Raw genomic sequence first — 13,993 nt, 5'->3', positions numbered from 1 at the left:
CTCCTGCTCCTCCTCCTGCTTGAGGGATATCAGTGGTGGATGCCACACTTACGTCCTCTCCTCCAGTCTTTTCTCCTCCCTCTTCCTGACCTTCTTCTCCTTCCACTGTCTCTTCACCATGGTCTGCAAACACAGCTACATCAGAATGATTTTATTGGCCCACTAAGCTTCCTAATGGGCAAATAACCTCTTTCTACTGCGACTTATGACTGAGAGTGAAACAAATGAGATATTTTAGAAGTGCCTCTGATTTAAACCTCAGCAGAAAAAAATAGCAATGCTAAAAATGCTAGTTCCTTTTAAACCATTTCAGAGCAAATATCAATATATATTTTGATCAATATTCTGTATACAAACCACACACGGTCTACTCAAATGTTTGGAGTCTGTAAGTTTTTTAAATATTTCTTATACTGTATTTATTTGAACAAAAATACAGTTAAACAATATTGTGAAGTGTTATCATAATTTATGACAACCGTTTTCTATTTTAATATATTATAAAATGCAATTTCTTCCTGTGATGGCAAAGCTGAATTTTCTGCAGCCATTACTCTTCACAGATCCTTCAGAAATCATTCTAATATGCGGATTTGGTGCTCAAAACATTTCTTTTTACTATTAATCTTTAAAACAGTTGTGCTGCTTAACATTTTTGTCGAAGCGGATACATTTTTCAGGATTCTTTTATAAACGGTTCAAAAGAAAAGCATTTATTTATAAAAATATTCTGCAACATCATAAATGTCTTTACTGTCACCTTTGATCAATTTACAGCATCCTTGCTGAATAAAAGTATTAATTTCTTTCATAAATGTATCCTGCTATTGTTATTTTTCTTACTACGGTTGATATGTTGAGGGAAGTGAAGGAAGTGTTCAATGAAAACAATAAAAACAGACATGATGCCTTTCCCATTTATACACACTGAGTACCGAATTAAGATCTTGAGCTTTTACACAACGCTGATTTCAGCACTTGAACAGAAGATCTTAACAGCTGCAGGGCAGTGTCTAGAGAGTATGTGTGCATATGTGCAATAAAAGCTGTCTCTAGGGAAAGAGGTACAAACTCGCCTGATGGGCCAAATGACCTTGCAAAAGTTAGCCGACACAAACCTTTACCGTTTACTTTCAACAGCGGCCCCGAGTAGGGCTGGGTATCGTTCAAAATTTTTCGATATCGATACCTTGATTTCGATACCGGTTCCTGAAAGATACTTTTTTTGATACCAATTTTATTAAATCAATTTTAACAAGATTACATTATCTAAAAAAAAAACCTTGGCTTTATTTTTCAGCTTGTTGATGTTTATACAAACTCAAAGACTCATCTCCTGAGCCACTGCACAAAGGAACAATATGTAGGCTAACCAACACAAATGCAAAATAAGTGCAAATAGTTAATAAAACTCAAATAGTCTTCAGTTTACACATCTGTTAGGCTACATTTACACTAGTGCATGTTCGTTTTTTAAAATGCATAGTTCAGACAGAATCATAATTTCGATTCATTTTCCACTGATTTACTGATGAGCATTAGCAGCTTCCAGCGCTGTCTGCCTGCGCTCTCTCTTCCACAATCGCTGTTCTGACTCAGAGGTAATAACATATTTAATTTCAGCAACATTACATGGCCAAAACACACATTGAACAGCAATCGGAAGTTATTAAAAACACTCGATGGTGGTTTAAAGTGAGTTTTGAGTAAAAGCGGAACATAAATCTTATGTAGCATGATGCTACAGTGTGCATGAATGGTCACGTAACAGGCGCTTTCGGTCGTGTAGTATGAACAAACATCTGCATATGATCGGAACTCCACACAGCTCGCGCACTACTCTCCACTGGAAATGAATGACTTCCAGTCTGTCGCTTGTCGGAGATAGTGGAAAGCCGGCTTGAAATGCAGTGTAAATGCAGCCTTACATCTAAGGGGGCTGGGATGCTTTCACACTACAGCCTCACGTGTGAGCCACATCTCTGAGTGTAACCCAAGGCCGGGGGTGGGTGGGTGGGGGGATTTGAACGCGATCGATTTCGTGAAATCGTAAAAACAGCGCGCATAAAGTGATTGCATGCTTTCGCGTGCGTCTGCAATGGCATGTGATCACAGGCTACACTAGATTCGGGTGGGAATCATGCAATCTGTGTAAACTAGTAGATGTGTCCGACTTGACGCAGACTGACTGTGCAGACCGCTCGGTGTATTACAGTACCACGAGCTATTGAGAGCAGACTGCTCTGTACGCTTTCGAATCACTCTCGCGCATGTCAAACACATATCGATCTGCGCCGCACCGCTTCTAGTCGAGCACACCTAGTGCTGCAGGCTTATTGGCCCACGGACGTTGATGAGATTAACCCCTTAAGTATCGAAATGGTACCAAACGACGAGATGTTTTTCGATACTCGATGATATCGAGGCAATTCAGTCGGTGCCTAAAAACTATCGAACTCGATACCCAGCCCTAGTCCTGAGAGAGCCATACATATTCCTATCATTGATTTCTGTCAGAGCAATTTCTCTTTGAATCAAAACCTTCTGCTAAAACGATCTGTAAAGGTCATTGTAACAAGGCAGCTGGGTTTGCCTTCTTTCACCTTGTGTTGAGAACAGATCGTACTGATTTACATGTGGGCAGATCAATTTACTGAAACATGAGGGTGTTTTCATGTTTCTGTGAAAACAAACAAAATCTTCAACACACTCCAAAGTTGTAGTGAGAAATAAAGGGAAAGAACAAAAGAAAGAGATCAAGACCTAGAACATCGCAAATCTTTCCTCCTGTTGAAATATGCTCAGATATCTAAAAATCCTTTCAGGCGATAATACACTCAATTTTATTCTGCACTTACTATTAAATTGATGCACTAAGAGGATGACGCATGCTAGCATTCCTCATTGTGTGCTTTATTTCCTGCAGGCTTTGCAGCGTGACTACAGCACACATGCATCCTGAGGCGGCGATAAGATGTGTGCGTGTGTCTCAAACTCCTGATCAATTTCTACACAGACCTTGGTTTGCCAATGACTGCATCAGTATGAGGTAATGGCCAAAAACTGAGCAGTCTATAGAGGTCTAACGTTTCTGTGTCTTGGGGGAAATTTAAGCATCTACTCTGTCCTTGTCCAAAAAAGACACTCCCTTCCAAGTAACTGTTTCCTTACTCCTATAATGTGACTTTTTCTCACAAGTGCCAAACTGTTACAATTTGCTTACGAAAAGTCTACATTAAACCTTACTCTCTGTACATTTCAACTGCAATGAGAGACAAAGTGATAGGGAAGAATGGCTCATGTGCATGTTATTCAACTTTCTCACACACATGCAAACCAAACAACAATTGAATGCAGACAACAAGACTGCATGAATACAGCATCTCTGACATTCTGCAGGCCACAAGTCAAGTGCAGGGGAGAAAGTAAAGGGGGAACTGGGAGAGGACAGATGGAAGGAGAAAGAAACGAAAGAGCTGATCTTCCTCAACGAAGGCACTACAAAAGAACACAAAGTAAATGAATGCCTTTACCTTGTTTGATCAAGAAGATCTCATGAGTGTTTGTGTTTTGGTTTCTCTTTGATCCTGGGCTACATAAAAACATGTCTGTCCATATCAGGGATGTTTATGAGTAATTGAGCAGTCAAGTAGTAGAAACACTTCCTACTGAATCAATCCCTTATTTTATTTTCTAAATCTTAATTCTGTAATGAATAGGCTACTTATTTTAAAATGACAATTGAAATCTAACTCTCCTAAGCTGTTCAGAAATGGTCTCACTTTGGGTGCTATGTGAAGTAGTGGTCGTACCTTATGCCGAGTTCACAATGCACGATTTTCAAGAAGATCTCATGAGTGTTTGTGTTTTGGTTTCTCTTTGATCCTGGGCTACATAAAAACATGTCTGTCCATATCAGGGATGTTTATGAGTAATTGAGCAGTCAAGTAGTAGAAACACTTCCTACTGAATCAATCCCTTATTTTATTTTCTAAATCTTAATTCTGTAATGAATAGGCTACTTATTTTAAAATGACAATTGAAATCTAACTCTCCTAAGCTGTTCAGAAATGGGTGCTATGTGAAGTAGTGGTCGTACCTTATGCCGAGTTCACAATGCACGATTTTAGCCCGATTTTTCACTCGCCGACAGGTTTTGCGAAATCGCCAACAAATGCTCGAAATCGGAGGCAAATCGGTGCTCGTTCACACGAGTGACAATCACGCAGTGTGAATTATCAAAAATGCGATCTGATGAAATATTTTGCATGCTAAATATCTGGAGCTGTCGGCGATTCACAATCACGCTGTGTGAAACGAGTTCTGACTGAAAAACACATCGGCGATGACCTACAGCCAATGAGAGAGCACGATACAGGGCAGCAGGAAGTTCGGGGAGGAGTTATATTAAACGTAGTTTGCGGACCAGTGTTGCCAAATCCGCGATTGCCACCGGTTGTTTTTTATGTCCGCAGGTTGAAGTGAGCCCAATAACGTGATATTTAGGCCCTGGAATGTGAATTGTACCAGGAGAACCCCACCAAAAATGTGTGTATTTTACCCACCGAACGCGATTTTTACTGGGGGACCCCCTCGAAAGCAATTGGGCTATTTTCAGGCTAGTTTTGAGTAGTAATTGGGCGGGTTTTGTAGCAAAAACCTGGCAACCCTGCACCAGACAGAGCTGTCTGCAATTCTTCCTATTGTAAAGTCATGCAGTGTATAACCTCCTGTCGTCATTCCATCATGCAGTGTGAACACAGCAACAACTGAATGCTACCCCAGATAGTCGTTCAGTTTGAAACCAACAGTGATGCGATGTCTTTGAAAATCGTGCCGTGTGAACTCGGCATTACTTATGCTAAGTAGTAACAATAAAATTATGCACTTTTTACCCTCCTAAACTGGGGTAATTTTGCGACTGTTTCCCCTTGCAAACAGAAAAAGTGTAACTTTGGGGTGGGTTTCATAGTTGGGTTTGTTCAAAATTGTGGCTGATACATAGATTAATATTATTCATATTAACCAAAAAGTTGTGTATAGGTATTGGGTATTTGCCATTAATTTCCCATGGTTGCTTAATTCTGACTGAACAGTCAAGGTATGGCTTTTTTTTTTTTTTTGTAAGAAGTTTGTTTTGCTGTTTTGCATCTAAAAAGAAAAGTACTAAAGTCTGAATGACTCGGATGTAGGAAACCATTTATTAAATAATCAAAAATGTGTGGTGTGTGGTGGGCGTTCTGGCGCACTACGGCTGTCGTCGCATTTTCCAGGTGGATGCTGCACACTGGTGGTGGATGAGAAGATACCCCCTGACAATGTAAAGTGCTTTGAGTGCCTAGAAAAGCACTTTATAAAATGTAATGATTTATTTATTTATCATTATTAAAAATGTAACTGGTCAAAAAATATCCAAACAGCCTAGGAGAATTAATTAATCAATATATAATTTTGTGTGATTTTATAATTTTGTGTCAACTACAAAATTACTCAAATGCCCATCTCATGTCCGTATCTACTCTAGACCATAATGCTCCACAGGAAAGCTAGTACACTCAGTACTTATCTGATGCCACCCCATGGCCAAGTTACCAACTCCTTCCTCTATCCATCGCACCCTGTCTTCCCCCATTCACTGTATATATCAACACTACAGTCCAAACAAACTCATTCCTCACATAGACATTCATGTCAGTACAAATGAGAAATACAAATGGGTGTGCTGGAACAGAATAGAGAGAGATCAGAAAAGAAAGAAAACATTTTTACAACGGATCAAACCATAGGGCATCGATTCTGTTGGGTGGAAATCATGAGAGAGAAAGAGTAGGAGAGACTGAGTTTGACAGAGAAGGTTGCTTGCTTACCCTGCATGGTTTTGCCCAGGCCTTGACCCAACTTCCAGCCATGTTTCTGAAGGAGCCGGTGCCCAATGTTATCCTGATGTGAGGAAGAGAGGAAAGAAAGACCACAATATTCCAATAATAAGAAGTGCTTTCCTCACACACACACACACACTCACTCAGTCACAAGTACATGTGGTAGCCAGTCAACTGTCAAAACATCTTCACTCACTGTCATCAACAAAAGCAACATTTGCTACACTTTTAAACTCCTTGTCAGATGGGGAGAAGGGAGAGAGAGAGAGAGAGAGAGAGAGAGAGAGAGGAAGAACAGAGGGAGATAGATAGAAATAACAAGAGGAGGAAAAGTCTCTGGGCTCTGTAATAAGGCACATCTGTTTCTGTGCAGGATTAACTGAACCCAACTTCATACTAAAGTCTATAGTCTGACATCTAATCTATATCTTAAATGGGGCATTTCTCAATAGAACAACTAGTGGAGGTAACAGCTAAAAGAAAAGTGATGTAAACACTACCAACCTCTGAGTCTACTAATTCACTTTCAGTCTCAAAAGGAAGGAGGCAGGGACATACGGTTATATACATATCATGACAAAAATACATATATAAACCGTCTCAGGGAGGGAGATTAATACACAAACAACTAAGGGGGAAGTAACGACACAGACATTGAGCTTGTATACACATAAAAACGAAAAACTTTCACAAGCTTTATGCTAGTTCATCATGACAAGAGGTGTCAAAAAAAAACATACAGTATGTAGCTGTAACGAGAGCGAAAGGAGGAGATCGAGGAGCGACACAGTCAGACAGACAGTTAGATCGATAGATTTATGAAGAGACAAAAAGTAAAGTGGAGAGAGGGAGGCCTCAGGTTACCATTGAGAGGCCCGATCTGCATGTGGGTGAGTGCGTGTTTGCATTTTACATACTGATCTGATGCTTCATAAAAAAACAAACAAAAAAACAGGGTATAGAAATAAAAATATGAAATGCAAGAATAAAAAAATTCAAGCTTAAAGTCATGGCAAAAAAAAGAAAAGAAAAAGAAAAGAAAAAAAAAACTTATCTGATCCAAGCATAAAGAAAAAAAAAAGTGTGCATTGAGAGAAAAAAAATACTTATCTACACACACCACAAATAAAGGCCATTATGAAAAAAAAGAAAGAGATGAAAACAAAATCCATTAACCAGCATGCAGCTTTTTGTTAAACCACTTTTAACAAAAAGAAACGGCGGGGTTAGTCACGTCTGTATTACAGTAGTAAGCATATACAGGGAGGGAGAGGGCAGCAGAGAGCTCAGGATGTTGTTAGAGATGAGGCCGAGCATACAGCAGTGATGCACAAGGTCATCTAAACAGATGTCACAACCTACAGAGGGTGAGCATAAGATGGAGCAGCCATGAGTGTTGTGTGAGAGGCGATGACTGGAGCAAGAACTAGGTTACAGCATTATGGGTAGGGAGGGAGTGGTCACCCCCACAAGACACACCCACTTTCCATTAGCACTGCCGATTGTTTGCCACACTCTTCAGCAGTTTGGCCAAATTGGATGCTGAAAATTATATATATATATATATATATATATATATATATAATAAAATCAACAGTGTTTCAGTCTGTTATTAGAGAACCATGAGGGTTGTTTTAAGTAACGCTTCAAATAGCTACTCCATTTATTTTTCTTGCTTTGGTGTTAAGATTGCTACTGGGATTTGATCATATTCTTCCATTTATTTAATGGGGTTATTGCAACAGGCCTCCTGAAAAGTCCCTAACTCGCTTAAGGGTTGGGTTATGATTACATTTATGTAAATTACATTTCCTCTGAGCACCGGTTTTTGCATAACTAAACCTTTTTTATGTGAATTTGTATTTGTATAAAAACTAACATTTAAAAGTTTGGGGTTGATCATTTAAATGTTTTTGAAATAAGTCTCTTATGCTCACCAAGACTGCACTTATTTGATCAAAAATACAGTAAAAACACTAGTATCGTGAAATATTATTACAACCTAAAATAACAACTTTAAAATATAATTTCTTCCTGTAACGGATTTCATTGACTTGAGTGATTAGAGACAGTAACTGTAACTATTGTGAGTTTAACAGTAAAGGCCCGTTCACACCAAGCACGATAACTATAAAGATAACGTTCTAAAAATCGTTCTCAGTATCAAAGAATAGCAGAGTCCACACCACAGCTATAACGTTAAAGGCACAGAGAAACGATATCGTTGGAATCACTTCCAGAATTTTTTTTCTTCCCAACTGATGAACGATACAAACATTGACAGCCAATCAGAATCCATCCTGCTATAGCGAGCTCGAGAATTTAAAGCGGCAGACGCACGTATGCTTGGAATAAACAGACGATATCGTTCACTGGTGTGGACGCTATTATAGTTATCTTTATAGTTTTCATTCTTGGTGTGAACGGGGCTCTACTATCGTGCAGTAACTGATAGTAAAGAGGAAGAGATGATTGGTTCACTGGTGCTCCGCACTACCACTTGTACTGAGGCGCCTGCAGTGATCCGTCATACTACATTAAAGAGTATAAAATGGTATTTATTGTTTGAATTTAATAATAAAATTGACAATTTGAAAACAGACTTTTTTCATACCAAAACTAACGAAGCATAAATCTTGATATAAGTCTTGATATAAAATCCCAATTCTTTTGAACGGTAGTGTGTATCTCAAAACAACTAGTAATATTGTTTTTATAAAAAAAAAAAGAAAAAAAAAGTATTGTGTCAAAAAGCAGAACTAACAATTACTAAAAATCAATTCTGCATGTTGGTTATCATACCCAACAATCAGTATCTTATTGGTCATACAGAATGAATGTTGGTCGATCTCTCCTTTTACATATCTTAGATTAATCTATATTGAACAATAGTGTTAAATCTTCAGTTCATTTATATCTCAGCTCGAACATTTGGTTCATTACCTGCATATATTTGTATGTGGTGATAGAACATGGAAATGTTTTCTCCAGATGGTTAGAGCATGGGGAGCTGGACTAATGCTCATCTTGTACAAAATCCCCTTTGGGCCTCTGGACATCCAAACACTTCTGTGCATGTTCTTCCGTTCAAATTACAGGGATGAAAAAAGGAACAAGACCGTGTGATAACGATCATTTCCTTTTCTGTATTTTCAGTCTGCAGAGGAGGACACAGAGCGCACATCAAAAACCAGCATATGGCCAATTACAGCAAGGGACTCGCATGTGCCTCTAAAAAAATACGACGGTAGAACAGAATTAATCACAAGACACATGAGCTCACTGCTTACAGATGAGAAGACAGACCGCAGCATTGAAAGAACGCAAGTCCCAGGATCTTTGGTTTATCAGCAGTGCAGATGCACTTGCAGTAAGCCCAGCCCAAAAGGCCTGCAATGCAGTGGCTCTGCAGCGTCCTCTGCTAACAACACACAGCATTTCATCATTCTGAGGACTGGAGGAGGATCTAAACAGAGTGTGCGTTGAGCTGACCTCACATTACCTCTTCCTGCTGAGTGGAGCACTTTACATAGCAATCGTGAACTCCTCTTTCTGAAACAGGAGACCATTAGATCAAGAGAAACAGAACTTGATGAAGAGAGTCGTCTTTGTTTAGTCTAATTCTTCATATTAGCCAATCAGAATCAGTCAAACGTGGCCAGAGGCCAATCACCGGCTGTGTGAATGGCATGTCAGGCAGACGTGGGAGGCGGGTGGGTTTTGTGGGGACAAATGGATGAATGCACTAAAATAAAACAGACAGATGAAGAGCAACAACGCTGAAGAATCCAACAGCAGTGCAAGTGGAGTGAAAACATGTCCATACGAACCTGGCTTTTAAACCCTGGGCTGTCAAAAGAACAGTCAAACGTCACACAAACTGAAGAAACTGGCCAATCTCTACAGCTTTCTACTGGTCACACTGTCTCTTTGATCCACTACATTACCACAGTGAATTCACACATCTACACATCCACTAACTGGCAGTTAATTCATATAAAATGATTTAAAAAAACAACAAAGAATGTTATAGTGTCCAAACAGATACACTCCCACAAGAAAAGTGTGAAAGAGAGTGATGTTATCAACATAGTAATAGCAGAGAGTGAGAGAGGGAGAGAAAGATGGAATTAAATTAAAACAGGACAGAGATGTGCAGGGCAGCGAGTGGATTTCCATTTGTGACCGCTTCATTAAGACTGACTTGAAATTTAGTCTCGGAGAATGAGATCACACTAAATTTGACATTTTATATTTTGCAAATACTGAACCATGGGAAATTCACAATAGTCCTGTTACAAAAACATGTCATCTTATAAATAAAACGTAAATAAACACCTATTTCTGTTTCTGTCCATGAAAATGTGAAAAGTCTATGAAAACAGCATTTGCTCTCTCGATTTGGAAATAAAAACCCCAATTTAGTCTCGGAGAATGAGATCACACTAAATTTGACATTTTATATTTTGCAATACTGAACCATGGGAAATTCACAATAGTCCTGTTACAAAAACATGTCATCTTATAAATAAAACGTAAATAAACACCTATTTCTGTTTCTGTCCATGAAAATGTGAAAAGTCTATGAAAACAGCATTTGCTCTCTCGATTTGGAAATAAAAAATTAATAACATAACCACACAAGGAACTAGGAATTGTCTCCGTGACCAATGGAAATGTCAAATCAAATAACTGTAAGAGTCAGTCAGAGGTGGCTGATGATGAAACACTTTGTAAGGTGACATTGTTCCTGCTGACCTTCATGCTCTACAGCTGGACACCAAAAGGTCAGTCCTTTAAACAGAGAAACAACCAAAAAGAGCCAGAGAGATCAGAGCAGGAAAGTGTTAATAAGTTAAAGTGAGGTAATGGGCCAGTTGAGTGTTTTTTGGGGGAGGGGGGTGGGTGTTTGTTTGGGGACCTGGACAGCTGGTGTTGTGTCAATGTGCTTATGGAAGAGAGGGAAATCTAACACATTCCCTTCCTTACCACCACAAAGTGTAAACTGCTCAGTACCAAATTTGAAGATATAGTGGCTTTTTAATGTCACAATCACTTCTCTGTCTTACGCATAGTGGTCACAAATGTGCTGTATTTCAGCCACAATTTAATGTCTGAATGTAACCGCATTTAAGAACAAAATATTAACCAAAGAGACATATGAAAACAAACGACGGTAAAGCCAGGTTAAATTTTACTTTTAACAAACTACTAATTTGCAACATATCACTATATGATTTAAAACCCAACAAACATTTACTTAAAAAGTGAGCTATGTTTCTTAATGCATACCACTTGGTTTGACAATACATTTTTTTCAATTTAATGTCTGAATGTAACCGCATTTAAGAACAAAATATTAACCAAAGAGACATATGAAAAACAAACGACGGTAAAGCCAGGTTAGATTTTACTTTTAACAAACTACTAATTTGCAACATATCACTATATGATTTAAAACCCAACAAACATTTACTTAAAAAGTGAGCTGTGTTTCTTAATGCATACCACTTGGTTTGACAATACATTTTTTTTCCCATACTATGGAAGTCAATAGAGACCAGCAACTGTTTGGTTACCCATATTCTTCAAAATATCTTCTTTTGTGTTCAACAGAAGAAAGAAACTCTTGATTTGGAACAACTTGAGGTTGAGTAAATGACAATTTTCAATTTCTGGTGAACGATCCCTTTAATCCTCTTAACTTTCCAATAATAAACAAAGACGATATCAGATCTCAGCTATCTGCTTGTTAAGACTGATGTCACGTGTAACCATCTCGGGGTCCGAGCACTGTATCAGATGCCAAAAGCAAACAACATATGTTGCTAATATACAGTCGATGTGTGCAATACTACCAAAATATCATTATCCTTACTGTTATCTCCATACTGAAATCTCTGTTGGCCAGACAGAGTGATTCATCTTTTCTGAATCGTTAAAATATTGGTGACTGGGATGTCGTAAGCCAAGATACTGCGAGTTTATAAAAGCTTAACTTAAATAAAATAAATAGTCCTCATTAACGGCTATTGGGATAGTATTTTCAACTGAAATGGAGTGGAGGCTTGGTCCCGGAAACAGTATTTGTTACATCACAGCTTAACAAGCAGATCTACAGTGCTGTCTCGGAATGGCAAACCTTGACCTTTCCATCATAACATTCCTGGGTTTAACTGTCATACAGAAGATAGCCAAGTGCTTCATTAAGTGAATGTGTATGCATGTGGTTGCAAAGCTAAACTGTGTGAAGTGAATGTTTTAAAGAACGCATGCGTCAATTTCTGGTCTGTTAAGTGGTAAATTGTTGTACCAGTGAGATATATAATCATAGTCACTCATGAGGTACATTTACCCAGTCAGTATTTGGGATTTACTAACATTTTTACTGTTTTATTGTCGTTCAGATACGGTTGCTATGAACAAGAAACCAAAGACAATTTTTTTTTTTATTCTTGTGATAGCTGTGATAACAGTCGTAACAGTGACTGAAATAAATAATCAAACATGGGAACCTACACAACACCCGCAAGACTTATAAGAAACATGTCCAGCAGCAGTGCAGGTTTATCCCTCCAATCTTGATTAATGGATGGCAACTCTGAAGGCTTCTTTCTTATATCTAATTTTCTTTTCATATTTAAGTGTAGAGTGCAATGTTTGGGTCTCACCCAGACCACAAAAATCCAGTTGCTATTGCTCCAGGGAACAATAGCAACTGGATTCAAAACCTTCAGAAGTCACGCAGCTCATATCTCCATCGCTATTACCAGAACCCTAAAAGAAAACGCACTTACTGTACGACATGACAGACAAGATTTCCAGTGTGGTTCTCTACACACAGCAAGGTTTACTGAGCTCACTTTACTGTTGTCCAGAACATTTAAGGGGAGGATATTGGTTAAAAATTATTTAGCAACTTGTTAATAACCAAATTGTGTGAAAATAACCACATGTAGCAGTATACAACAACACTGACAATTGTATTTTCTGCTGTATCAATGTAGTCATTTTGAGTTTCCTACAGTAGTCAAAGTGAAACCTCTAGAGAAGTCAGTTACATAATCAAAGCTGTGATGTGTGTGATTCATGTGATATTTGTCATTTCACTGTCACTGCCCAGGGCACATCTCCTTGGGTTAGGGGACGGGAGAAAGGAAGATGAGTGTTGAGATACATAGTAAGATGAAGGGGAGTGTGTGTGAGAGAACCTAATGCTACTGACTTAACATGCAAACAGACAAACAAAGTGTAGAGAGCAAGAAAGAAGAGGGAATGAGTAGATAAAAGCATATGCGAAAATAAGAGAAGATCCCGATTACCACAGACCTCTAGCTGCCTACAGATCACACACAATGATTGGCAGAGGAGGGGCATGGGGAAAAACAAGAGCATGGCAAACACAGCGCTCGAACAAGATGCACGCACATATATGCAGTGATGGCTGTCACCATCCACGGACCAGCTGCTAGGACTTCTGCGATATAAATACAACACTGCTGTTTGGTTGAAAATAGCCCTGACACTCTAGATCTAGTACAGGAAAATGGGTGGCAAATAAATGAAAGCTCTTATGTTGTTTTGTGATTGTGGAAACATTATGAACTGTGTATTATCTGCGTGTAAAAAATTGATAGTGATAGCCATCATTTTCTGCTGTGTGTAGCATCTCTGCTCTTCATGAACACTGCGTGTGGCAGCTCTATTCTCCACACCCCTCCATAGACAATAGTGCAGGAGCAGGAATCATTTGGTTCAGGCAGGCAGCCAGGCTACCTCTCCCGCTTTCTCTTATGTCCTTCTGACCCGCAGTCTGGGATGGTGGGTGCTCTAAATAATACAGAATAGATCTGACTCTGAGATCTGAGAAATCTTGATGTTAAAAAAATAAAATAAAAAATAAAAAACTCTACCCAATTCATAACTAGACATAAAAACATGCTTCTAAAGCTTGTAAAAAAAAAAAGGGATTAATGGACATGATTATATCATTCAAGTCAAAGACTTATAGTAATAAAGGCTAACAAATGCTACAGAAATATATATATATATATATATATATATATATATATATATATATATATATATATATATATATATACACACATATACAC

The 13,993-nt window shown here is 38.5% G+C and overlaps 1 protein-coding gene across 1 annotated transcript in view; it reads right to left on the bottom strand.

Annotated features, from left to right (window-relative positions):
• The window catches only part of LOC107590424 (G patch domain-containing protein 8-like), a 28,061-nt gene that overhangs the window by 11,113 nt on the left and 2,955 nt on the right, over nucleotides 1-13,993 (bottom strand). The window contains exon 2 of the mRNA XM_016279169.1: nucleotides 5,868-5,940. Coding sequence (XP_016134655.1) covers nucleotides 5,868-5,874 — 7 coding nt within the window. The 5' untranslated portion in view covers nucleotides 5,875-5,940. The remainder of the gene's footprint in view (nucleotides 1-5,867; nucleotides 5,941-13,993) is intronic.

Source organism: Sinocyclocheilus grahami, unplaced genomic scaffold (genome assembly GCF_001515645.1).
Source record: "Sinocyclocheilus grahami isolate Dianchi unplaced genomic scaffold, SAMN03320097.WGS_v1.1 scaffold127.1, whole genome shotgun sequence".
Lineage (NCBI taxonomy): Eukaryota > Metazoa > Chordata > Actinopteri > Cypriniformes > Cyprinidae > Sinocyclocheilus > Sinocyclocheilus grahami.
The sequence above is the reverse complement of the archived record's forward strand: the minus strand, read 5'-3'. Positions and strand labels throughout refer to the sequence as shown.